Source organism: Calonectris borealis, chromosome 8 (assembly GCF_964195595.1).
Source record: "Calonectris borealis chromosome 8, bCalBor7.hap1.2, whole genome shotgun sequence".
NCBI lineage: Eukaryota > Metazoa > Chordata > Aves > Procellariiformes > Procellariidae > Calonectris > Calonectris borealis.
Window position 1 is genome coordinate 3995476 of NC_134319.1, and position 26842 is coordinate 4022317.

The window sequence follows — 26842 nt, forward strand, 5'->3', positions numbered from 1 at the left end:
GTAAGTAGGAGGAAAAATACGGTTTGTCATAAAGCGCCAGGCTGGCTGGGACTCGAATCATGGGGGACCTCTGATGCTCTGGGTGGACTTGTTGAGCAGCAGAAAGACGTTCCCCCTCGGCTGCCGGAGACGGGCAGTCTGCCACCCACCAACGCACCGCCACCGCCTCCAGCTCGAGCGGGAGAGGAGGATGCTGCGGCTGGCCGGCAAACACCGCCTTCAGCCCCTTCTGTCTCCTGCAGCTTGCACAGCAAGAGAGCCAGCGCTTCACCAGCTCATCCGCAGAGCACAGCTCTTGGCACACATTTTTAACTTCCAGTGGTTTGACCACAGAGGGCAAAATTTTGGCCAGGGAGTGCTTCCGATCGCATGAGAGCAGCGGCAAGTCAGGCTGGATTTTGCTGTTGCGATCACTGAGTGGAGGGCTCCCACTCACTTCAACAGCCGACTGGCACTGCTGCAAAGAGACACTACCTAAATAGATGTGAAGTAATGAATACTTCGGATAAGCAACTGATTTCAGAGTGTGCTTTTATCCACAGGCCCTGTATTTATAGTACAAGCCTTTTCAATTAATACGCACACCCTAAAAGAATTAAACTACTAATTATCACATTTTACCGTGGTTCACAGAACTTTCATCAGATCTAGTAAATGAAATCACGAGTTCAGCAGAAGAAGCTTTACTGCGCCAAATTATGTCAAGGGTATATCATGTTGATAATAAAAGATCACTTGGTTGGAAGCCTAACCTAGAAGGTTGGGGAGGCGTAAAAAGTTCACATTTTGGATCATGCTGCTCTGGTGTGGGCGTTTTGTGTTTTTTTTCTTGGTTATTGTGGAAGGCAATTTTCCTGCAAGTAAAATTTTCCCTTTGTCTTACATTACAGGCATTAGGAAATTCTTACATCGAAAGACAAATAGATAGGTTTGGGGTTTTGTTTTGCAAGTTAAGCCTTGGCATCACATTCTCTTCCCACTAATAAACTCCCCTCTCTACTGGACAGAAAATTAAAACGATGCCCATACCACAAATAAACTTCTTTCCCTAAGTGCCCAGCTTCTTGGTGGGCAAGCGTGGTATTCAAAAGCATCCTTCAGCCTGTGGTCCGCTCAGGCGGTAGCAATTACTCTGACGCAACACAACTCTCAGCTGTTAATTAAACTGCAAGTCTCTCAAGAAGACATACAAAAAAACCCCGTTGTAGTGAAAATTGGAGATTGCTCACAGCTCCAGCCGCCCTTCCCAGGACCCCAGGAGGACTGGCTAAAGTTAGCACCGAGGCACCTCTCAACATGTAAAGGCAGGACGCGGGTAGAAGGGGCCGGCACGGGGGCAGAGCCCTGCCGTGGCTGCCTGCCCCCAGCCCGGTGCTGCGGCAGAGGAGGGGGCAGCAACCTGGCACTGCTGTGGGGCAGAGAAAAGCCTTGGCCCTGCAGAGCAAGGGAGGGAAACTTGCCTCGCCGAAGCACGGGAGCTTCTTAGGAGGGGGCTCCTGGCCAGCCCATTTCCAAGCTGCCCTCTAGATGGCCCTTGCTGTTATCTTGTGGATAAATATATGCGGAAAGGAATGGAACAGAGCGACAGAATAAAAATGTATTTTGAAATGACTTAGAATAATCGCAGCTGTATTTATGCACCTTATCCACTAGGAAGGTTCATTGCCTTTTTCCTGTACACACATATCGAGAAATAAAAATATATACTCTAGCCACATTTTTATTCCTCCTTTCCTTTGCAGCATTCAGCCACTCCAAGCGTAATGAACGTTTCATGTCTTCAAGCACTGCTTTGTCATGCTATAAGCATTCATTTCATGCTTTGAATATTTCCTGTCATACTCGCCTTGGATGAATTTTTTGTGGGAATGCTTTGCTTGTGAAGGTTAATGGTTAGCAGCAGTGAAAACTGAAGTCCTCTGTCAGTCCTCAAGTCTCAAACACTGCAGGTCACTGATGAGAAAGGCTCTCCACTCGGCCCCAGCAGAGGCTGCAGAACTGACCCTGATTGACAACCGCGTATCTTGCCTGATTGACAGTCAACACCCTTCGCTGTTGCCATCACAGGGTCCCCTCAAGAGAGTGCCAGCTACTGATAAGCAGGCTGAATTCTGAGCCTAGCAGAGGACCCGCTAAATCCTGGAAATGGTGTAACTGTGCCTCACAATCTGGACCACAAAATCATTTGACTTTGAGCACGAATCTCAATGAAAATATGGTAAGATAGGGAAAAATGGTGTTTTCTTCCCTAATTATTCAGACCCTTCTTCATGACAGTCATGAAACTGGCTCGGAAATACAGCTAGATGTTGAAAAGTTTCAGTTCTAGACTATTATGATTAAAATACTGTATTTCTAGTTCTTGTTGGAATCTCTCTGTAATGAAATAAGATGAAAAAAATGCAAGACTAAATCACACATATAAGTTAAATTTATAACTAGACATACCTGCTTTTGTTTCCTCGGGAAATGCTGGCTCTCAGAACTGCCTACATGCACTCTCTCTCAGGGGCTGATGAAACACAGGTTGGACCTCATCAGACCTGATGGGTCCTGCTAGAGTCAACAGCTGATTCTGTCCAACCCATAGGAAGGCAGAAGAGACCAGCCCCACCAGGGTTCCCCTGCTCGGCCAGAGCTTTCAAGCCTGGACAAAGTTCCCCATTGCTGTTCCCAGCAGACAACGTGATCCATAAGGGTGCAAATCCATTCAGAATTTGGTCCTGGCAAGTTACAAAGGTGCAAACAAGCTGACATCACACCAGGAGCTTTGACTTCAGCGCCAGCTATGAGATTCGTTATTGAAAATGCTAAGGGCTTTTTTTTTAAAGCTTTTTCTGAAGCAAAGTTAATTTTAGATTAGTCCCTCAGGCTGTGATAACTCCTCAGTGTTGCTCTGTAAACAAGAGAGGAGAGTCTTCTTGCATTTATAAGATTCTGATGCAAATGATCCTATGAACAAGAACACTAATAAAAGCTGCCATTACTGTATTACCCTGTTTGCAATTGCAACTGATAGAAAACTTTCTCTGCAAGGCTTGGTTATCTATCTGCTGCAAATGAGGTGTTTCAGGAATGCTAGGACCAGTTTCAGCATTGTAGGTTCAGAGAACTGCTCGTGCCCGTGCATTCCTCAGGTGGGAATTAAGCTATCCGAGGACAGCTAACCCTCCAGACACCTCAAGCCCTGCTGCACTTGCAGCACCTCCTTGGTGAGTAAGTGTAAAGCTGGTTGGCATCAAGTTCAGTCACAGCTGAGAGAGCCTGTGAGGCAGCTGGACTCCAACTGAAGTAGTGGAGATGGGAGGTTAGGCATGGCCTGAGAAGAAGGGATGGCCTCCGAAGGCAGCCTGTTTTTACTAGTTAAAAATTTGGCTATCGAAGGAATTGGAAGTCTCTCAGCTACCATTTAACTTACAGCGTAGTTGAGCGGTGGGGACAACCACAAAGAACAGTTACGTTTTCTGCCTGTCTCAGCTTGAGAGGAGGGTTTGAACAGTGAACTCTGCATCCGAGAAGAGTGCCTAGCCCTCGGGCCAGGCGGGCACCGCTTCCACTCGCTGAAGCTACCCCACTGCACAAAACAAGAATGCCAGGTTTTGGGACCAGAGAGAAAGCATACAAAAAGGGGCTGGACTCTGCAGCCTGTTAGTTAAGGCAGAGAGGTCTTTCCACAAGCTGCTTTTGCATTTTACCAGGTTGCACATAATCAATCCCCTCCATCCTTGCAGCCAAAGCTGTATTACGCCTGCCATGACCAGCCTTGCCTAGAGAAGAAGAAAAAGAAACTTCTCTTTGCGTATGTTCCCACTATTGCCTTCTCTTTCCCCCACAGCTTGAGGACCAGTTGTTCTTCCTTTATGTTTTTAGGCATGGAAAAGTAAGCATATACTTAAACATTTTTTTAAGGTTTAATACTCAAGTCCGGCCCTACTTAAGCAAAGAATTCACAGATGATATTTACAAGTCCAGTGTAATTACTGCAGGGTTGAAAAACGAGTTCTGTGAGTTACGGTACATCATTGTTTTTCTTTTTTCTTTTTTTTTTAATGTTACAAAGAACAATGTGCCTTTCATTTCCTGCAGTGCTGTTAAGGTACTTGCAGCTCAAAGCAGCAAGAATACATTAAAACTAAAAAGCATTTGGTTTGGGCATTAAACATTTTTGTTTTTTAGATAAATGCCTCTCCCTCTACAGAAATTGCTTGAGCAATGAATTTGGCACACATTTGTAATCAGCTGTAATAATGAGTGCTGTCTTGCTCATTTGAAATGAGAGAATTTACCAACTTCTTTAAAAAGAATTTGCTAATCCACAATTAAAGTGGTGTGCTACCAACTTTGAGTTATCAAGTCACAATACCACATGCTCAAGAGACATCAGCTGTCTGTAGAAAATGACACAGCGTTCTTCTGCTTTACACAGCACACTTCATGTGTACCTTTACGCTGCAGTTATTAATTCGCCAGTACTACCACATCAAACACAAACATCGCCTGTGGATGTCTGACATCCATTTACTGACAGCAGTAACACAGTGCTGTACCACAATTATTAACCAGTTTGTGCTACACCCTCCTTGCCTTTTTCCAGAGTTAAACTCCTGCTGGAGCAGAGCAGGATTTGACTTCTAATATTCTATGAATCTCTGAAAGCTAGAATCACAAATATCCCCACTTCGCAGACAAAAAGACTGAAAAGTTTTCCTACAAAAGTTTAAAATAATCCTACTTACAAAAAGAAAATCTATCCGATAGCTGTTTCCATGACTGAAAGAGAGAATAAAAGCCCTAGAGAGAGTCCATGGCAGTGCTGAGCTGGGAATTCAGTTGTTCCTGATCCCCAGGCATGCAGTCACTTCACTACATCAGACTAGCCATTTTGTCATCCTCAGTTCACTGAAAACTAGTTTGTTTATAAAATACAACACCAAACCAGTGCACTTAACAAGCTTTTAAAATCAATAACCTTTTTTTTTGATTGGGTGAATTGCAAAATCACTTTGCGGTGCCAACTGAAATGAAGCTTTTACATACCATTAGGCAACTACAAAAGTGGGGAATTTTCCACACGGGTGTTCCACCCAGCTGGTCAGGAAAAAAAATTCATTTGAGCAAAATATCAGGACATCGGAACATGCTCCTGCCTTTCAAATGAAGTTGCTGGCCTCTTTCATCATCCCTCCTGCAAATTTCCTCACCCACATAACAAACAGACAAATTCTGGGTTTTCTTCCTCGCCCTGAGAAGCTCTTTCCCATGGTAACAGACCTGAGACACAGCAGCATCGTGCACACCATTCGGTTACATGTTAGCTTTACCCCTGGTTCCAGGACAAGACGTCTGGACCTTGGACCATGCATGCACGAAGGAGCCCTGTCTTGCCTGCATGTTTGCTTTTCATGACCATCATGCTGCATCTCTCTCTCTCTCTAGAAAAAAAAAAATGCTTAATATTTCTGTAAATTTTTGCAGTAATGATTGGGTAAGTGACTTGCCTGAAAACTGTTCTGGCTTAAAAGGCTGAAGAAAAGGCTAGAGTTGGTGTTAAAGCCACCACTGAGAACAGAAGATGTCACCATCTTCTGTTCGTGATGATTCTGCTCCAGAAAATGCAACTGTAAAGCCCACTAGAAAAAAGGAGTGGCTCTAAAAAAGAAAAGCTTTTTTTCCCATGAACTTCACTTTAAGGAAGGTTAGACATACAGGCTTTCCAAAATAACACATACAATTTAAATGATAAATTAAAATCTGTAGTAGGAGGCCTTCTTTTTCAGGGCTGTATAGTTGACCCTTTTGAACCTACATTACTCAAGGTATGCAAAATATATGTGTATAATAAATAGCTCTAGAATTTATGGAGTGGAACAGAAAGGATATTAACAGGCAAGTAGAGAGGCTGTATAACCCTCACAAGGCCTTTAAAGATTTATTTTTTTTAAATGAAGGAATGCATGCATGTAAAAGGTAGTACTTAATCGATACACTTCTTTGTGCCTTCCAGAAACACATGCAAAATGATTCCAAATCTGCCCTCAATCTGGTCATTCTGCTGTTAGCGTCAGTGGGAATAAGATTATTCACAATACTATTTTTCTTTGATTTAAAAAAAAATTCCTCTCTGTGTGGGCTCATTCCCACCCTCAGTAAAATCAATTACGAGACTCCCATTGACTCCGGAGGGATTTGGATCAGGCCTTGTGGAAGTGGGTCTACAGCAAGTGTAGAACAACGCAGTTAATATGATTTATTGTGTCCGTTTCTGTGCGTGCAGTTTTTCATTTTCTAAAGCCTGCAGTTTTGCTTTCATCCTCACGTTCAGTAGATAAGAGCTGCAGATCTGTGTTGATCTACACACTGGGTACACCGCAAGCTGGGGGCTGTGTGTGCTGAGAATGAGCTCAGCGTCCGCCCAGGGGGAGCAACCCCTTTAGGGCCAACAGACTGTGTTAGATGCATTTGTAAAGAAAATCTCCCACACAGGCACTGCAAAAGGTGCGTAATCAGTTAGGAGGCTTCTGCTGTGGTGGGGAAAAATACCCTTTAGTAAAACTGAGAAAAAGCAAAATCCTTTTCCTGTTTATTAAAAAAAAAGTACCTTTTGCAGGTCACCAGTAAAGTTCCAAGAATTCACTAAAAGCTTGTTTTACAAGGAAGACTCAGGCTCCAAATCAGAGATTTTCATTTCGCTAGGCTCTTACAGATTTTACATTATTAAACACTGACATTGCTGCTTTTCGGGGCGGTTGTTGAGTAACAGGCTTCCTTAAGACTGAGAAACTGCAGGGTAAGAAGAACTGTGGTTTAATAGCTGCGAAAGAATATTATCTAAACATGAAATAATAACATCTTTGGTGCCTAATACATTCTAAATTAAAATATGATTTAATAAACATAGGCAACATATTCTCCACAAAAAAAATAGCAGAATTGGCAGAACAAAAATCACAGTTTAGTCAGTTCTTCTCTTAACCTCGCAATCCTTTGGCTACAAATTAGAATTTCTGTGAACAGGATTGATACGGGAAATGAGGCACTGTCTTTCAGAAACAACAGAAATGTTTTAAGATGGTATGTTTAGAGATGAGCAGCACAAAATCTATCAAAATACGAAACCTTTCATATTTCAATGGGAGGAAAATACAGGAACCCCAAAAGCCAAAATCTTACCAGCCTAATGAGCCCTATATGTTCTATGGCCTATGAAATAGGTTTTTTAAAGATTTTTATGTACCTAAACCTCTTCTTCTTCCCTTAATTCTATCTGCTGTTTAAACCCTGATTCAAATGCAGTCTGGATGTGAATGCAGCCCTTCAACCTCACTCCCACTTGCAGCTTGTTCAGTTGCTAATAAAGTCCCCAAAACACACACTGAACACATATACAGCTGTCGGGATTTGAGGCAAAAGCAGTTAGTTGCTCTGTGAAAGGGCAATCACAGTTGTGTTATTATAGATACAATATTTCTACATGAGATGGATTTACATATCCCAAAAATGGTGACAGGTTTTAGTGACAAAAACCCTTCACACAAATTCTTTTCCATGTATGCACAGTAGACCCCAGTACAGTGGATCCCCCATCTACATTTAGGTCTTATAAAAAAAATCAAGAAAAACTATTAATAATAATCACTTTCACTTTGGGAGACATTATTTGTAAGTCCTAAACATAAGTAGTTGCCAATGGGCCAAGAAAAATTGTTGAGGTCTACCTTACTTAAACATAAAAAGGAAGAGAAGCTGTTCCCTTACACACATACTTATCCTTTCACATACGGTCCATACAGAAATTTGCTGTTATTGAATGATTCTTTTTCAGGCTGCTTTACAGAGCAAGCAATTGGTTCAGTAGAAGCTATTGCTTCTCCTTTAAAACTGTCCCAGTTCAAAGAATATTAGTGTTCCCAAAAGTCACAGTCCTGCTGCTACTTCCAAATAAGCTCAAACCGCTGCCACCTGAAACAATGGTATTGCGAACATACAGAGAAGGAGGAGCAACAAGCTCTACCTGAGCCTCCCTGCCCCGCTTACCCGTAGTATCTACAACCGTTAAACCACACCGATAAAAATACAGACGACGCCGGTAGCACCTGTATCAGCCCCACAGTGGGTACCTGCCTGAGCAGCTGGTATGTTTATAGGTGTGCAGTCCTGCCCTGACACTGCAAAGTTTGGGAGCGTTGCTGCTCAGTTTTGTTTAGCAGATTTTTGCAGTAGAGAATGGGTCTGCAGAAACATATTTCAAAGCAACCATTTTGTTTCGCGGGACTATCTGAGATCCTGCACTCTAAAATGATGGCTGGCCACATACCGAAAGTTAGGTACTTCAGTGTGTCATGTAAGAGCATCAATAAACAAAATGAAGTTAAAAGCACATAGATAAAAATTGAAAGCCATGAAGCACACACCCCTAGGGGGTCATGACTCACGGCCCAGGGATTGAAAGCCTTTGCTACGGAGGAATAAGGATAAGGGTTGCATACAGCAGGCTCTTTAATGGCATCTCCCTAATTAAAATTATTTTTAAAGGAAAAAAATGTCTCTCTCCAGGACTGGAGAAACAAATGCTACCTTAGATTAGTGAAACAGTAGCATTTAAACTATGAGGAGAGTACACAACCTATTTGTAGCTATCCCATGTCAATTATTCTGAATAGTATTTTTATATTAGACATAGGAAAAAAATCTTTATAAATATGGGCTGTTTTAATATCCCAAAGCAGGAGCAGCAGGTAAGAACTTACCATTTTCTGGCTGGTCCTTAATATCAGCTTCACTTGGCTGGCTGGGACTTTCAGATTGACTTGAATCTGAAAAACATAAAATACAGCCAAAAATTACAGGGTCTGCTGTGGAAAATAGATCAGAGGCGCCAGACTTCCTCAAAAGGCTGAGAGTACAAACTAAGGACAGGAGTGTTGCACTAGGACATAATAATGCAAAAGTCCCGTGCCTAGGTAATATTTTTGCTAGGGAAAAAAAGGGAATCTTGTTTATGGCACTACACAGAGTGCTTGGTGTGTGTGTTAGCATAAATTAAGCTTTGAGAATCCTTCTTTTTAGAGAAGGCATATTTAAACTACTCTCCTACATGTTTTTTATAATGCAGCCTCTATGTTGTATACAAACCAGAGCCTTAATCCAACACATAGTAAAGTCTCTAAACATATTTTCAAGCAGGCATATAAAGGTAACTAAGCAACACTACAAAGTCGTGGAGATTGTTGTCTACACATTTTCTGGAGCAAAATCTGCAAAACTGATAGAAGAGCTGATTTTCGTCATACTTTTGCAGTGGTAATGGTACTACAAGATCACTGAAATGTACGGCATTGTCCCTGATGTGCAGTGGTATAAATGAGACCAGATACTGGATGAACTGCTTTAGAATTTGTGCAAATAATGGGTCCTACAAACTCCCAGCTAACACTCTCCAACGAACACAATTTATTTGCCTAAAATAATAAAATGACCTATAAAAGGATATGTGTAAATATGAGTGTTTTGCATTTTTTACACATTATTAACTCAACTTTATGTGAAGATGATCGCTCTTTGGTTCAAAAATTATTCTTAGTAGAAGCCTTAGTCAAATAGTATTTTCCTTCTTAATTATTTCTATCATTATGAATTGGGAAAAAAGATCCCTTTACCTGTGTGGAAAAATATTAAAAAAAAAAAATCCCTCTAATTACTGTTTTCGCAATTAATACAAATAGAAAAAGATTTCTTTTTTTCTTCAGAAATTGTTCTGTAATTTATCGATCCCATTAAAAAAGTTTTTGCTGTGAAACAAAACTTAGGAAATGAAACCACTTGCTACTGCATCAAAAACACCCCCAATTGTGGCAAACCTATTTTCTGACTTCACCTTGACTTTGCAGAGTTTAGAATTAGCTGTCTGAAATTTGACCACATTTCAGTGAGAAGTCAATGCAAGATCAAAAGGTCATGACACTTAACTGTGATTAAATTGAAAATCTTACTTCTATTGCAACAGAGTGATAACACCACCCCTTCTTTTTCTTTGAGGTATTAATAGTGCTGGAAGAAGCAGTACTAGTAGTGACCTTGGGTCAAGCAATGCTAATTTATTGCTTTAAAAAGGTTCCTTGCTTTTAAGCAAATGAAGATTTTAATTACCGCAGAGCACTATAAAGAAAATGCCTATTTTAAATATTCAAATTTTTTTTTACCTGCTGACTGTATGCATTAGGTATCATTCAGAAGCTTAGAGGACAATCTTGCATAAATTAAAAACTACAAGTAAAAAAAAGTGCTCACAAAACAAATTTTGATAAATTTCAGAATACAAACATTCAGAATATTTAGCGAACAAAGCTTCAGTCCTGATACTTCTATTTAAAATCAATGAAATTCTCCTAAAAAGTGATACGTTTCCCAGTGTGTCCAGAATCCATTTCTTCTCTTTTGTATTTATTATTTTTAATAATTTCTCCAATGAAGCTCAGCAAAAAAAAATTATTCTCACTTCTGCAATTTTGTTTTAAATATTGATCTTCTGAGTTATCTTTAACTGAAGCTCAAATCAGTGACAGCAGATAGACTAGCGGGTAATATGCACAGTGCTGTTATATTCTGGACACCAGATTTTGGCAAGGAGTTTCATGTTTCCGATACCGCAAAGGTAGAAACAAAGGTAAAATATTAGGAATGTAAAATATTTAGTTAACATTCAAAGTCAACATTCAACAGATTTCATTTTACAGGGCAGGCATTAGGCTTTTGCTTATTTTTTAGGTTTTTCTTTTCCTCTGGCAAGCCATGGTTCAATCAGTGTTTGGGCTTTATGTTTAAAGTAGGGTCAGAATTCCACAAAAATTTATATATTTGAAAAAGTTACTGCAGAAATATGGGACTCAAGGCATGTTTTCCTTTCAAAATTTTAAACAATCCAGCGAAGCAGCGAGAGGGACGAGGGCTCTGTGGCAGCCGCAGGAGCTGGGCTCGGCGCTGGCGCTCTCAGCCCCCAGCCTGGCACCCTCGCTCCCCAGCACAGCCCTGCAGCCGGTGGGCAGCACGCAGAGCGGGAGCTGCTCCTGGATTTTGAGAAACAAAGTACTTTTGTTTGTGTTGAGTGCTGTTTTTCCAACACCAAAGCTAGTGGCACAAGAGAGACTCTACTGGCCGTAGGACATTTGTTTGCATACTGAATCTTAACTTTCTTCTTTTATTACTCTGGCTACTGCGATAACATTTTTCCTAATTCTGTTTTCCTGTAACCCACCCCTTCTGCTGAAATTAAATATTAATTTCTAAAAAGGATAACAAAGGCTTTAAGCACTATTCTTCATGGAGAGGCACAGGGCAATAACATGCAGGACGAGGTAGAATTAAAACCAATCTATACTGCGGTAGAGATCACGGGAGGCTACCGAAAACATGTATTGGGCAAGCGTATGCTCAGCATTGTTATGCAAGGTGGCATCTTGTGGAAACCCCAGATAAGAAGACTGAGTTAAGGCACTTAGCCAAAATGTTTATATGCAGAATTTTGCTTCCCTGATTTTATTCAGATGCCGCAGATGATCCGGTACATATAAATGTGCCGCCACATGGTTAAGGGATTGGCAAAATCAGAACCGTTGTATTTTACAGTCTTGCCTAGCCTCCACCGCTCGCTCTCTGCTTTTTCAGCAGTTGGCAGTAACTCCTGTCGGGGCTTTTTTGTTGTTTTGCACATGGAAACTTTAAAATTCCAGTTTTCTGAATGTTTAGTGTTTTGTGGGCTCGGCTACAACGGGAGCGGGAATGTCTGTCCTGCTGAGTCAGTTAGCCAAACAGGTGACCGGAGGAATAAATTAATTTTTGCCCATACATAATTGATATAAATGGAAGATCGTTTTCATAAGCATTTGCATTAAATCAATAAAATCACTTACTATAGAGCAGTTTAACAATTCATTTGATTTTCTCTTTTCTATATATTTGATAGCCACTCTGCAAAACAGTATACACTTTATGCCTATTTTCTTTAGCAACAACACTGCCAGTTAAATTCTACCACCTGCAATAATTAGAGCCATTGGAAAACATACAAAACAAAATATACAGTAGATGCGAGCCCCTCTTGAATCCACGGCCCCCTGCGGCAACGAGTTTCATTGGTGCCTTAAGCTAAGGCTGGTAGGAAGCCAAAGAATCTGTATATTACAATAAAGTGCATGTTATTAAGGGGAGGATTTAAATGATTTCAGATGGAGTTGGAAATATTATAGTGAGGAACCACTATTAAGATTGCCGATATAAAAAAAAAAAATAAATCACCAAGGAATCTAGTTTTATTTTTAAGGAAGCTTAACCTTGAATAGCACAATGGGTTTTATTTGGGGGCTTTTTTAGTTAAAGACAAGTTAGTGGTTGGAATTTTTAACCCTGAACTAGCCAGAGTTAGCGTGAGTATGTACACTGGAGTCAAGGTTACTGGACAAGAGAAGCTCAAGGGGATCTGGTATCAACCGTAATCATGGGGAAACAGGATAAAAAAGCATGTCAAAGCTATTTTACTCTCTACTTCCAAGAATCAACTATGATTAAGGGGTAAAGAAAAAAAACCCCAACAAAACAGGCTAGTTTTTCCGAAGTAGCATTTCCTACTGCGTCTCTATTCTCTGTTCCTCTTTGGATCTGTTTCTTAAGCAGATGCTACCCCAGCACGACCGAGGTGGTTACACCCGAGACCCAGGTCTGCCTGATCTCAAACCGTAAGCAGGCAGGGACCTTCAGCTCCAGGATGGAAGCTCTGGACTTTTCAATACCACAATTTTCCTTTTCAGCTGCAGCAGGAGCACAGCTCCAGCAGGGCTGCACGACGGCTGCGTGGAAGCAGGGCTCGCGGCGCTGGAAGGGAATGCTCCATTGTTTGGAAAGAATAAAACCTTCCCAGGAAAGTCTGGCCTGTGGACAGGACCAATGTCAACAGACTGACAATGTTGTTCTTTTTTGTAGACCGTGACACAGACGGTGAAGAGTTGTTACACTCCTCCACCAAAAAAGCCTGCTTCGAGTGTCATGGCACTTCCCAGTGCTAAGCCACTTCGTGGCTACCTGACTTTGGAGAAACAGGACACTTTCTTGGGCACTCGCACTTTCTCGACACGCCGTGTTTTCCAGGGCATGCTGAATCCAGCCTGGGGTGGCAGTGACCTACAGGGACCGGCCGTATTGTCTGCTGGTCTGCGCAAACGGAATTAATGGGTGTCAAGTTTATTTTTCACCTATGTAGAGCCAGCCCCCATCAGAAACTGAGCCCTCGCTAGCAACCACCGTGCTAATTCAGGTGCAGATGCATCTATTCTCTAACAGTAAAGGTGATCCCCACATAGTGGAGAAAAAAAAATTACCGGCGATGCCAGATGAGCAAGGCTGCACTGCCACTGCCCACGCTGAGCCCGCTCTGCAGCTAAATAAAGCGGGCTCCCTCTCCTCCGCTGCCAGCCCAGCACCTCGCAGAAGCACCGCAGAAGTGCACAAGTTAAATTTTCCATTCATATCATGTTTTAGGGGGGGGAAATATTGTATAATAAACTGACATATTTTATTCAAGTTTCAGAGTCCTATTTGTAATAAAAAATTTATATGGCTGGGTTGTGTTCATGCAATAAATTTTTCATCTATAATTTTGGGCATGGATTCTACCAAAGATTTATATACGTTAAAAAAAATTCTAAATCATGCTCCTTTATATACAGTCTTACGTGGTGAGCTTAAGGGATTTACAAACAGAAACCAGCACCAGGACTGAGGCTTTTTTACACTCCCTTTCCCTTCATTATAGATTATAATATAAACACATAGGGATTGCTCCATATATGCTACAATTATTATTTATGGCTATTTTGGTGGCTACTACTATTTCTTTTAAGGAAGGCCTGGCTCTCTGTTTAACTCCAGCCATCGCTTTCAAGTCAACTTTTATAGGGAGTTCAAAGTGCTTCATTATCATACACCTCACCGTCACACATGTACATATCCGTACCAGATTTCCAGTTTTATTTTATACCCCCCTGTACAGTATGCCCCATCCCGCAGCTCACGAATACGGTTCTGCAGTGGTAAAATCCCTGCGGTGCCAGCCTGTTTTTTTTTATACGGCGAGGACTCTTAATTCCTGTACACTGGGAAAGAGATTATCTTTGATAATGGAAATGTAAATCAAAGCTTGCTGTTGTTTATTCCAGACAGACATTTGTGTGTTAAGTCTGTTTATCAGGCAACACTTTGTCTAAGCCAGGAAGTAGTCAGCCTTTGTAACAAGATGTATGCAAATGATTTTCCCATGAGCCCTTGCCACAAAACTTTTGTGGCAAAAACCCTCCTTGTTACTTCACCAGTAAGACGCTACTAAGCTACCCCGTAAGTAGACTAGCAACAAAACAGCTAGCTAGACTATGCTGATGAGTTTGAATGAGACCAAAACATGTGCCCACAGTCTGTTGCTCGGTATTGTAAGCAGACTTTGTGTATTACATCTGTTTATCAGGCAACACTCTGTCTGCTGGGGCGGCTTTGTACCAAGGTAGATGCAAACAAAGATCTCCGTAACTCCCAGGCTAACTTTTTTTGGACGCTGAAATTCCCGCTTACTTTCCTCGTCGTAGGAAATAAGAATGTGAAACTTCACCGTGAGGCTGAGAGACCCTAAAGCTGTATCAAAATGGTTTCATTTTAAATCAACTTTCTTTGTTCTCACAAGCCCATAAATGATTTACTGCTATCGTGTGATAGCCTAGAATGTGGGGAATCTGTGTATTCCCATATTTGTTCCCTGACATTACAAACAAGTATTTGATTCACTTCTAAATGTTTGTTTTTAAAACAGTTTACAGCCTTTGATTCCTGCTTACTGATTCATTTCTGGAACATTTTCTATTTATTCCTTTGCAGTAGCAAACGTTAATTTTGACTTAATTCAAATTGTCATCAAAGGCTTCCTTAAGAAATCCCACAGCACAGATTTTATTTGTTATAATAAAATATTCTTAAAGTAAACATCATGCGACTGTGTTTTTTTAATTCCAAGAGATACAAAAATCCGTTACCCAAAGGATTCAAATTGGTTCAGCCCTTTTTCCTAGACAAAATAAACACTTTAGGACTTTACTTGTTTGTATTCTCCTCAGTGGTGCTGTATGCATCACCAGCTAAAAACAAAGAAACTTTTAGCTGCTCAGACAAAATGCAGAAGCTCCCCAAACAACGAAGCGGGGGGGTGGGGAAGCATTCAGAAAGTCTGACAGTCCATTCAATATAGGGATGATGGCCATAATGCATCCAGGGTCCCCTTGCTAATTAAATATGCATTGGCACAGTTTTGATCGATGCAAGCCATGGATCAGATGACACACCTGCAAAATCTTGAGCCCAGAGCTCCCAGGAAAAGGAAAATACAGGCTGTCTCCTTATCTTTGTTTTCAAAGGCTCTCAATTTCTGTGCTTAGATATCTAATTTAATTCTCTCACCCCTCAGCAAACTGGATTAGGAAAGTCAATACTGCCATTGTGCATCGACAGGAACACACAGCTTTCCTTTTATTCAATTTAGCCATGACCTTTAGACAAAGATAATGACAACTGTCTAAAAGTAAGGTAAGGCCTTAAGGAAGACCCTGCAGCGGGGCCCCTCTCTCTTTCTGCGGCTTCTCTGCCCAGGAAGAGCCCACCAGACATGGAGCAAATTCAAAAATACATTTTCTCCCCAGACTGCAATGACTAGCTTAGCGGAGCAGCACCCTCGGCCGCGAAGGGCTCTGTCCCACCCCGAGGAGCTGAGACACCTTGCTGCCGGCACGGGACGGCGGCCGGGCCCGTTTGCTGAGAGGTGGCAACGTCTCCGGAGGAAGCACGCGTGCCAACAGCAAGTGTCGAGCACTTGCACGAAGAGGGACTGCGCTGTCCTATTTTTCCTGTGGCTGTGAGGGAAACAGTGAAACGGAAGGGCCAGGCAAGTGACGGCGGTAGCACTAATTTCTAATTTCTGGCTCGGATACTTGGGAGGAATTGTAATCCTAGAGCTAAGTGCACGGCGCGGAGAGCCGCACACAACCGCGCTTCGCTGCGGCAGAAGGAGGAACCGGCATGTGGATTTTCCTGGAGCTGAGCTGAAGCCAGTGGAAATGACATTACTTTCCAATAGGTCTCACATCAATATTTTTACCAGCCTTCCTACAGTAGATAGCATCTTTCTAATACATCTGTAAGGAAAGGGCAGAGAACATGCTCTAAGCTAACAAACAGCTATCAGAGAGTAATCCACTTTGGTACTTACAGATACAGGTTGTACCTGAATCAGTGATTTAGGCACATAAAAATTCATATTCATTGAGCAGCCCAGCTTCACAAAATGTTAGCTTCCATGCTGCACAATGTTTAATTCCGCAGTATCTTTTTAGCTGCATTTAAAAATATACTTGGCATTTCTAGCTGTGGACCAATATTTTTCTCATGTCTTTTTATACAGATTTGGAGGGAAAGATATTTGTAATGGAAAAAAATATGTGCAAAGTTGGATTGCTAAGTTTCTGTAATCTTGGGAAATAGAAAAAAAGCAGCCTATGTAAGAGCTACAAGAAACCATATGGATCAACAAGAGCTGCCCTCATATCCCTGGGAAATATAAATTAACCTACATTTCATCATCATAAACCCCAAAATAAAAAATCTAATTAGAGTCTCTACCCTCAGATTCACTTCTAGAAAATTTGCTTATCCCCCTCACAAAATGATTTACAGTACTTACATCCATTTCTTCAGAGTGATTTAAATTTATTGAATCATTTCAATTTTTAGAGAGCTTCCATTTGGATCTGTATGGGTTTCTAGACATATGCAGTGCTCAGTTATTTAAAATTAATTGCAGTACAATAATTTTAAATTGCTTCACACTATACGAATCTCAAGTGCTTTGAAATATTTGAACCATTCTATTTAGAAGCCATCAAACTTCTGAGCACATGCATCAAAGAGTTGTTTTAAAAGCCGAAGGGCCGTACTGATGATCCCAAAGTGCAGGTGAGCATGGCTCTGGGCATGCTCAGTGCACATGGATCTGAATTTATAGAACAATTCAACAAATTTTGCCCGAATGTCAATCTTTAATTAACAAAAACGGATTCTGTAATAATTTCAAACCACTAAAAAATTTCTAAAACTAGAAAAGCACTGTTATAAAATAATGGCATACATTAAAACTATTATTACTTCTAATGTATATTTATAGAACATCCTTTTATCCTGGAAATTAAAACATCTTATTAACATTAAACTAAGCTTTACAATACCTCTGTGGGAAAGGTGAGCATAACTATGCCCACTTTACGCAGGGATGAAGGAGGCACATAGAGGTTAAGTGATTTACTTTCAGAGGCACAGTTACTAAAAGGAGTAAAAAGCACGGGGCTGAGCTCTCAAGCCGCTGCTCTAGATAATAAAGTATCATTCCCACCAATACAGCCATTACAGTGGCAACGGCACTGACCGCTTAGGAAGCCTTGAACTACATTATATAGAAAATTACTTGTTAGAGTGGATCCAAAGTCACCTAGAAGGGATATTTCCAGTCACTCTCAGCTTCTCTTTCACTTGCCTTTTTTTTTTTTTATTAGGTATTATGAAAAACAAGAAATAATTTCTACATTTCTCTCTGGAGTATTTTCTAACTCAATTTGACAATAACAACAACAGTATTTAGGGTGACTAAATAGCTGGTTTTACAATGCCTGACTTCATGTATAAAGGCAAGTGAAGATGAAACTGTGATGAGCAGATCTGGTAGCTTTGGTCAAAGTCTCCAGGTCTGCTTCTATGCAGTTTTAAACTGGTGAGTAAACCAACATCAGCAAAGCAGGATTATGTCCACCATATGGTGAGATTCCATTGGCGGTACTACAGTCACCCAATTAATCTCTCTCCCCCACCATCCCCTTGTTATTTATTTATTGTGACAAACTCATCCTTATGGGACCCAAGGCAGGGAGCTGCGTATTCCCAGGCTATTCTCTTAGTGCCCATCCTCATTCTTTATCCGCGCTGCCCAAGCAGTAGCTGGCGGTCAGGTACCAGGTCTCTGGCCAAGACGCACGGTGCTACAAGGTCACGACCAAGGAGGCTCTCTAGATTTTCCGTAGCAGACAGGAACAAAGAATTGTTCATCAAAAAGCCAAATAAAACACACTCCCTGACAATGAGCACTGCCTTCTTAAACTGCTTTCCAAAGCTCGCCTTTTTAACATCATGCGAATAACCTAGCTGTTTCTGGAGACCATCAGAGTATTCATTTATTTCAGTCTGTGCCTCTTGCTGAGTTCTCTCTGCAGCCAGAGTCGTTCAAGATTTCGTCAGCCAGCAAAAACAAAGAAAAACCCTCACCAAACCAACAAACTGGGCAAAACCCCTGACCTCCTCCTCCTTATTCAACCTCTCCTGCTTCTCTTTCTCCTAAAGGACAGGTGTAAAATTTTCCTATGATTAACCGAAAATTCAAGTAGGAAGCTATGCATCAAACAGAATAACAAATACTTAAAAAGAACTAATATCTCAAAGAATGGGCCCATTTTCCCTATTAAGGATTATTCTATTTCACACAGGGAAAAACGATGTTGATAGTAAAAATATGTGTGATTATTTAAGGAATAAACAAAAGGTGAACTAGTATTCCATGGAGTTTTTGTCAATAACAGATTAATACCAAGTTATAGATGGGGCAATCTGAACCAAGTTTAGGTACTATTTTTTTATTGTGGATCTATACTAGCAGCCCCATTTTCACAACTCTCTTTCATTTTGATGTACCTGACACCTTTCCTCTTGGCTCCCATTTCAGCCCCTGTTAAGTACATATTTGGTTGTAGTGGCCAATTTTTTTTTTTTTTTTGGCAGGTGTCTTTTCCTTGTTCTGTGCACTCTGAGGAGTTCAATGTGGCACGTGAAAAATTTCCATTTCAGGTTTTCTTAAGCTTTATGCAAAATTAAACTGCTTCAAAAATACATAGATATATAAAATTATACAGCAGAAAAAGCTCCTCGATAGTTCCCTTTCATCCATTCGTATCTTCCTCTCTCTTGCCTTTTTTTCTGAAAACAATTGCAGAAATATTGCCATCGGCCCAAAGCCTTTCTTGAACTGAAAAGTCAGAGGATTTTGCCCACAAAGAATTGCCACTGATTGCCGCTCCGTGGATATGTTTCTACTCTCACAATATTGTAGACTGCGAAGAAGAACAGAGAATTACCATAAAAATCAGGACGTGTTTTGTTGCATCAGTATCATGTTGGCATCAACAACATAGACTCGGGCAGAAAAAAAAGCAGCCTTTTGGTAGGCAGCCTACTTGTTCTGTGTTTCTGCTGTGTTTGTAAGCCACGCAAGTGGAAGATAAAGTTAAAACTCAGAGAACATCCTGCAGGCTCAGTACAGAGCTACCACACTGAGTTACAGCAAAATCTAAGGTACGATGGCCATAAATAAGGGAGAAATGGAACTGCATCTACATCTCAAAATACAGTGGATCATTACGAATATATGAAATTAGACATATATATATGGTAGGATTCCTTCCCCCCCCCCCCCCCCCCACCTTGAAAAAGATTAAGCTTAATGTGTTGACTCTGAAAATACAACCTAAAATCCATTTTCACTTGGTCCCAGCGCTGCAAAACTAAATTTTGAGGAAGAAAATGAAAACCAGAAAAGTCCAGAGCTCTCAAAACCCATAACCACACTGTGTAGACAAAATTTTAATCAAACTTTTAAAGCCATGGTTATGATCTGATGAACAGACAGCTTGACTTGATTACATTTTTAAGTTTCAGTTTCTATTTCTGTTTTAAGATGAAAAAGATCATAGAGTGTCAGAAATTTGAATACTGAATAGCAAAAGCTCTTGCAGGTTTAGAAAGCATATAGAAAAGCTGGCAAAAGAAAACGCTATTCCATTGCCACCATCTGCTTTCTGGCATATTGAAGAAACTTTACTAACAGCAACATTTTCTTGCATTAGAATATCTGCTAATTAGTTTTGTTGTAAATTTTTTTTTAAATTACCTTTTACACAGAAGGCAAATAGCCAGTTTTTTTGGCTGGCTACACCTTACACCACGTCTGATAACATTTTCACATTAAGTTCAGTTTACCTCACATTTTTTCTATCAAAATCCTATCTTTAGCGTAGTCAAAGCCTGCAAAAACTTTGCCTTGCTGAGACTAAAGAAAAAAACATCAAACATACGAAGTGTTAAAAATCGCTGAATAACTCAAAGGAAAAAAGATAATTTTGAAGGCGTTCTGGCTGAAATCTATTTTCCTTTGAATTGCATGAGTGTTTTAAAATGTTAAAAACACTACAGAGTGACTAATGAATGTAAAAGAATGATAAAGAGTATGGGTCCAGTTATCAGTGATGTGCCTAAAACAAAATAATTTTGGACAGTCTGCCATGCAAATATTGACTAAAATGTCATAAATAATGTCTGCAACAAAGGGAATCCTGCAAAGGAATATTCTGTTGTACTTAATGCATAGTAGAGTCTGCCTTTTAGTAAGCAGTACGTTACAGAGCCTGAAAACTTCAGTTGGACAAAAAAAGCAAAAATTTCCCAGATAAAAATATTACTAATTTTTTTTTTTCAGAAGCAGACCTTCCAAAAAGTTCAAGGTACAGCATTACATTTGGAAAATGGTTCACTTAGAAGTTGACTTTTCAAAAGAAATGAGAGTTGTCCAAAAATTAAAGATAGACCAAATGTAACCACCTCATTGACTTATGACTATTTCCTTTGCCAATTTTAACAGTATTTTCACCCATTTATTTTATGGTGGGGCAGAGGCTGTTTGCAGGTCTTTATCATATTGTACAGAAATAAAATAGAAAAAAGATATTAAGTCTACCACTGTATTCGGCCAGAGCTGAGAGACGGCAAAGATTCTGGTGAAGCACTTCTTAGGACCTAATTCTGTCTCAGTTGCAGAGTCCGACTGCGCTCTGCATGTAGGGTTAGAAATAAAGATGCAATCCTGCGAGAATGATCGCAACACACAGTTTTATATCCTGCAAAGTAGGCAGGAAGGGCTCAGAAACTACTTTCAAAATCTCCGCATTTTAGTAATTTTATTACTTTTTTAATAGCGTTAAAATATGAAGTCAAAATGAGGAACGACATGGGAAGTGGCATTAAGAACTCCAGATTACTTGCATCTATGCTGACATATTGTGCTATGTGTAATCACAAACAACCCAGTCACTTTTTCTGAAATTCTACTAAAAAAAATAAACAATCAGGGGTATACTGAAACCTTCTGCATGTGTTTTCAAAAATTTAATTTCTGAGAAAAATTTCACAGCCACAGAGATGACAAATAACAAAGATATTTTACATTTCTAAAGCATCTTTCATCCAAGATCAAAGAACTTCATCAACATTAATTCTCAAAATACTCCTTTGAAATAGAAGTACTATTAAACCTATTTTATCTTTATCTAACTTGATCTATTTTCTTTATAAAATGCTAGTTACTGTAGTATCTCTCTAGGCAGAGCATGACTCTATAGCTTAAGTAACTTGACTAGAAATACTTACTAGATCAGTGGCAGAACTGACAATGATCATGTTCAGGAGTCAAGAATCCTAAACCCTTCAGCTAATTAAAAACATATATATGCAAACCGACTTAAGGAGGACAAAAAACCTCCGCTACTGTCATGGGATTGAGGTGCCACCAAAGTAAGTGAAGTATCTGGAATCAGAAGGCACATGAAACAGCTGGTAGGAAATGCTGTCATAGTGTAGGATAGTTGGACAGATCGATAGGTATGTAAGGGTAACAAATTATATATGAAGAGAACGAGCATGCATTTGCTATTTTCAAAACCTTTTGGAAAAAATTAAGTCAAACTTTCTTAACGAAGGTGAAGAGTCTCCCCACTGAAACATGCACAGGCCAGTGAGAAAGGGAAACGCCGGCAGACAGAAGTGCTGCCTGCTCTCCCGCAGAGGCTGTCGCTGTGGAGGGCTGACGTGCCGAGCTCAGAAAGAGCAGGGGTTTACCGGCTGCACCATGGGTCACCCACAAAAAGATTGGTGGGGTACGGGGCAGGGTCTGAAGCTGAAGAATTTGTTTAACACTAAACTTAAAATTATTTAAAAATAAATTACAGCCTGTGTTACAAACTATATAATTCAGTCTTTGGGCCAAGCTTATTCTTGACATAACCCAACTGGAATGACACTGGAGATAAATTTAGCACAGTATTTTCATAAGGCTCCTTCTCTTATCAGTCCTGTAATCAGGTCGTATTTGTCTATAAATGACATTCTCATGTCTGCTTTGTAACATGGACGAAATGTTACTGACTATGTTCTGCCGCGTCAGAAAACAACGTACGCTCTGTGAATGAGCGCGGTACCTACTTTTGATAAAAGCAGCCCCCGTTTTGGGAGGTGTGTTTTATATTCCTTTGTGGTTTTGCAGCAGAGGAACTGTTGGACAATGAAGAAAAACATTTCAGCTCCCCTGAAAGTTTGACTGTTCCTTTTCAAACAATACAACACAAGATTTGGGACATACTGCTGACACAGCAACATCAGTGCCTCAAAGAAACTGTGGGAAATGTCAAATTTATGGTCCTATGGGTGATTGGTGGAAGGTTTTCCCCCCCCCTTCAGCAAGCCTCTGTCAAAAACAGAGCCTCTAGAAAGTTTTTGGCTACGTCCCAGCAAAGCAGAAGGAAGCTGTATCCCACACTTCCCTTGGGACTTAATGAAATATACAGCCTCTGGGCTTCTTTCAATTTGGTCTTTCAGATTGCTAAACCAGTGAAAGAAGGATCCTAGCTGTCACAAACGTCACATGTTTGGGGTCACCTGCTGCTCGGGGGTTCTCATGCCAGTTGTTGACATAATAAGCACCCCTTACACTTTAATTACAATTCACAGTGTGCAAACTCTGCAATCTGCTTTAAGGCAGACAGTCTTTTAAATCAACACTAAATTCTACTACTGTTCGAGCAGAAATGGGAGGAAAAAGATGTCCAGCTGACTGAATAATTGTATTCAAATATTTGTGATCCCGAAGAAAAGTAAGCACTATCCAGTGAAAAGAGCAACCGTATTGCCTGTAACACTTCAGAAAGCGTAGTTAAAACTAGATTGCTTCTCACAGTCATGCAGATGACGCACGTGAGACGTTTTCATTTGATGAGCTCCTACCATCGGCAGCTCTTTCCGAAGCTCCTGCGAGCGCAAACCTGAGCACCCAGCTGTGTTTGTCCCTGAGCACGAAGCAGGCTGGACACAATGCTGGACACTGGGATCGTCTATGGGAGGGAAATTCTCAAGCCCTCTTAGTATGAATTTCAACAGGACTTGTGTAATGAAAGCCTAAATGGAAAGATGTGTTTGTTTTATTCTGGTATGCTTTATTTAGTCCGGTACAAGAAACATTGGGGTCTACTTAAAAATACTTATTATTTTAAGAAAGAGATGAGAGTCCTTCAGTTTCCTTGACCGCTACCTCTTTTTTAACTGTTACTCTTACTCCTAAATAAAGACATATTGAGACCACCAAACTTAAATAAATTACACCATCCGGAGAGAAATAAAAGACTCCTCTCCTTATATGTTAGACAAAATCCATTTTAGCATTTGTGCATCTAAAAATGCCTCCAGTCAATTATATTATTTACAACACCTTGGTTGAATCCATCTTTTCCCATGGAAAGAAAAAGAGCACGAGAGTGGACGCACGCTCCAGGAGTACTTCTAGAAGAATTTCTATGTTCTCTCTGTTAGAAACGCTGTTAACTTGTGGGACGACGGTTATGGATCACACTGTCCACACAGGAAAGTATTCCAGCTTCCCGGTGGCAGCACAACCTCCAGCAGCTGCACTCCGCACGCATTCATCCTACGTGCTCTCAGAGAAACAAAGGAGAAGTCAATAGCACGATACGAGGGCCTATTCCTATTTAAATCATCAGGAGTGACTTTGGCCATAGGAGAAGGCTGCTGTTGTCCAACTGACTTCTTAGAGAAAAAACCCAATGGGTTTTCACCATATTCAATAAGCAAATGCTGGCAAGCCGCTCTTTTCCCCTCCGCCGAAAGGGACACAACCTCCTCCTGCCGCCTTTCCTGTCGCCTCTCTCTCCCCTCGCTCATTGTATCAGCGACCTCAGATAAACTCAAAACGTTTTGAAATTATCATCAGACTGTGAAGCACTTCAATGAAAATCTATAAAACAAATTTATAGTGTGCATTCATATGTATTATATATACACTTAGAACAGGATTTATCATTTAGCTGACCTTTGAAGCACTGATATTTTTAGATCCAAAAAATGTGTGTTGATTGTACTTCAACCCAGTCCCCTTACAATGTACCAACTCCTTGATATCTTACTACAGGAAAGATAATTGCAATGAATTTTTATATTTCAGCACATGGGAAGATAAGATTAGACAGTAGGGACATAAAAGCAAACTGCACCACATAAAAGATAAGTTTCTGAAAGTTAGAATTTACACCAAATGTTACAGATGAAAATGTTCAAAGCTATTTATAGGGCCTCGTGCTGGTCCTATTATAAACCATGGGAAGACTGCAAAGAACCAGCACTACCTTTTATTTAATCACTTCTTCCCATAACTTGTAAACCCTTTGGAACACAAAAATTTTTAATGATATTAAGACTATTAATAATTCCCATTACCACCCAGTAATGCCTCAGTAACCTGGTCCCCAAGGCGGTATGTGCTGCACAGACCTCACGATCCAAGAGGATTGTTCCTACTCTAATGGGATTATCCACAATCTGAGCAACTCATCCCAAAAGGTAAATAAGCATTTGATTTCCCCCTGCCTCCTCTTTATGCCCCTATTTGCCTCTGTCTACTGAGTGTCTTATCATATTTTTTTAATGGGATATTTTTCTTCTTTCTTCCCTACCATGAAGTTGCCACCAATAGTAGTTTGTCCAGTGCAAGAAATGAGGAATAACAGCAAGAGAGGTACATTTACTTGCATACAAGGTATAAAAAATTAAAGCTAAAAAGCAAATTAAAAGTAGGGGAATATACTTCGAGAGCCCCACAAAGTGCCATATGATTCATCTACATGCAGCAGACAACAGACACGGCCATTGCCCACTAAAGGGCACAGGTGCAACAGCAGAAAAATAACCCAGTGCAAAGCAAAGTTTCTACCACGGTGGCTAATAAATGACACTCTCTGGAAAGCTGTCCTGACAGCAGCCAGCACATGGCGTCCGCCCCGTTGGCTGAGCTCTCAGACTGCTTCTCTGTGCCACAAACACAAAGAGTGTTATCGGTATAAGGCAAGGGTCCTACGAACATGCTCAGAAGTGATTTTTCAATCACAGCTTAACTGTGTTTTCTATTTTCTTTCTCAAACTTAACCTTCTCTAAGGACTATTTCTATGAGTAGTCTCAAATTTCAGCCACTTCTGATGAAGCCCTTTGCAAAAAAGGTGTTGCTAGAAATGTCTGACAAGGGAAAAGTGATTTTTTCCCTACTATCCAATTACTAAAAACATATGGTGGAAGAGATTCCATACAAACCTGGAGTGTGGTCTGTTTTCCACGAAGACAAGGGAGGAAAAGTTGCAGCCCCAACTATGGGATTGGTAAAAGAAGGAGCTACGATGGAAACTATTTTGAAAACTTAACTCCGTCAGCCAATGCAGTAAAGAGTAAGCTCCATACACAAAATTACATGTAGACTGAATCAACCCCGCTCTCAGTATTTGTGGGTGTGAGCTGTATACAGTGTTTGGTGAAGCCCAATTCATGTTCAAAAGAAAATTAAACCAAAGAATAAGTTATTAAAAGGAGCCTTTGAAGCAAAAAAGCAATGATGTGTGAAAGACAGAACCAGAAGAGTTTATTTAAACACGCAGCACAGAAAACAGGCAAAACAGATATTAGGAAATTAGAAGAACAGTCATGAAGGCACCCAGCAGCCTTTTCCTGGTACTAGAAGTTCTTATATCTATGAATATTTTATCCAGATTCAACTATCTTTTTCAAGTCCTTCCTATCAAAATTCCAGACATTTTCTTCAATAAAATCAGAAAAGTGATTCAAAATGTATTGGTAGGAGATATAAAATGAGCTCTGTGTGGATGTTACAAAGGATCTGGGAACCTTGCACCCTTTAGATCTGCTTATTTAACTATTTAGCAGCACAATTTAAAATTTGCATATGACTGGTTTGATGCCAAACCATAAGAATAAAGCAGCAATGTCTCTCTCCTCCTATGAATTTCAAACTCAGGTTTTTTTAACTTACTCCTCAAATGTGAACTGCGTTCGCTTCCTAAAATTACTATGTAGCCCATGATCTAGTTAGAAAAGTATATGTTAGACTTTAAAATAGTCTGCTTTTTTGTTCCCTTAAACTTCCTATCAAAAGTAAATCTTTTTGTGAACATGCTCAGAAATCAGATATTTCATGCTGGTTCCAAAAGAGGAATTTCTCCATTTAGCAAACCCAAGTCTAAAAATAAGTGTCTAAAACTGAAAAAAGTCAGTTATAAAACCCAGTTCCTCATTGCCCTGCAGTGCCTAACAACGCTCAGTGACTAGAAAAATCTGGCCCATCCTCTTACAACAGTTTTCTCATCCTGAAGAAATTGCAAAAATAATCTCTGTGATAAAATCAATCCATGCAAGTACAGATCCTTCCTCCAAATGTCTCCTAACTTCTCCCTGTGTCACTTCGTTCTGGTATCGCTAAGGCATTACGGATGTACGATGCCCATCCCAGGAAGGTGGGAGTGCTTATCCTATTGACTAACCAGGGTA

The 26842-nt window shown here is 40.4% G+C and overlaps 1 protein-coding gene across 18 annotated transcripts in view; it reads right to left on the reverse strand.

Annotated features, from left to right (window-relative positions):
- Positions 1 to 26842, reverse strand: part of NFIA (nuclear factor I A) — a 252842-nt gene that overhangs the window by 106518 nt on the left and 119482 nt on the right. For 16 of the 18 annotated variants that reach the window (XM_075155647.1, XM_075155641.1, XM_075155644.1 and 13 more), the window contains exon 3: positions 8748 to 8813. The exons of the other annotated variants lie outside the window; for them this stretch is intronic. In XM_075155647.1, coding sequence (XP_075011748.1) covers positions 8748 to 8813 — 66 coding nt within the window. The remainder of the gene's footprint in view (positions 1 to 8747; positions 8814 to 26842) is intronic. 18 annotated transcript variants of the gene reach the window in all.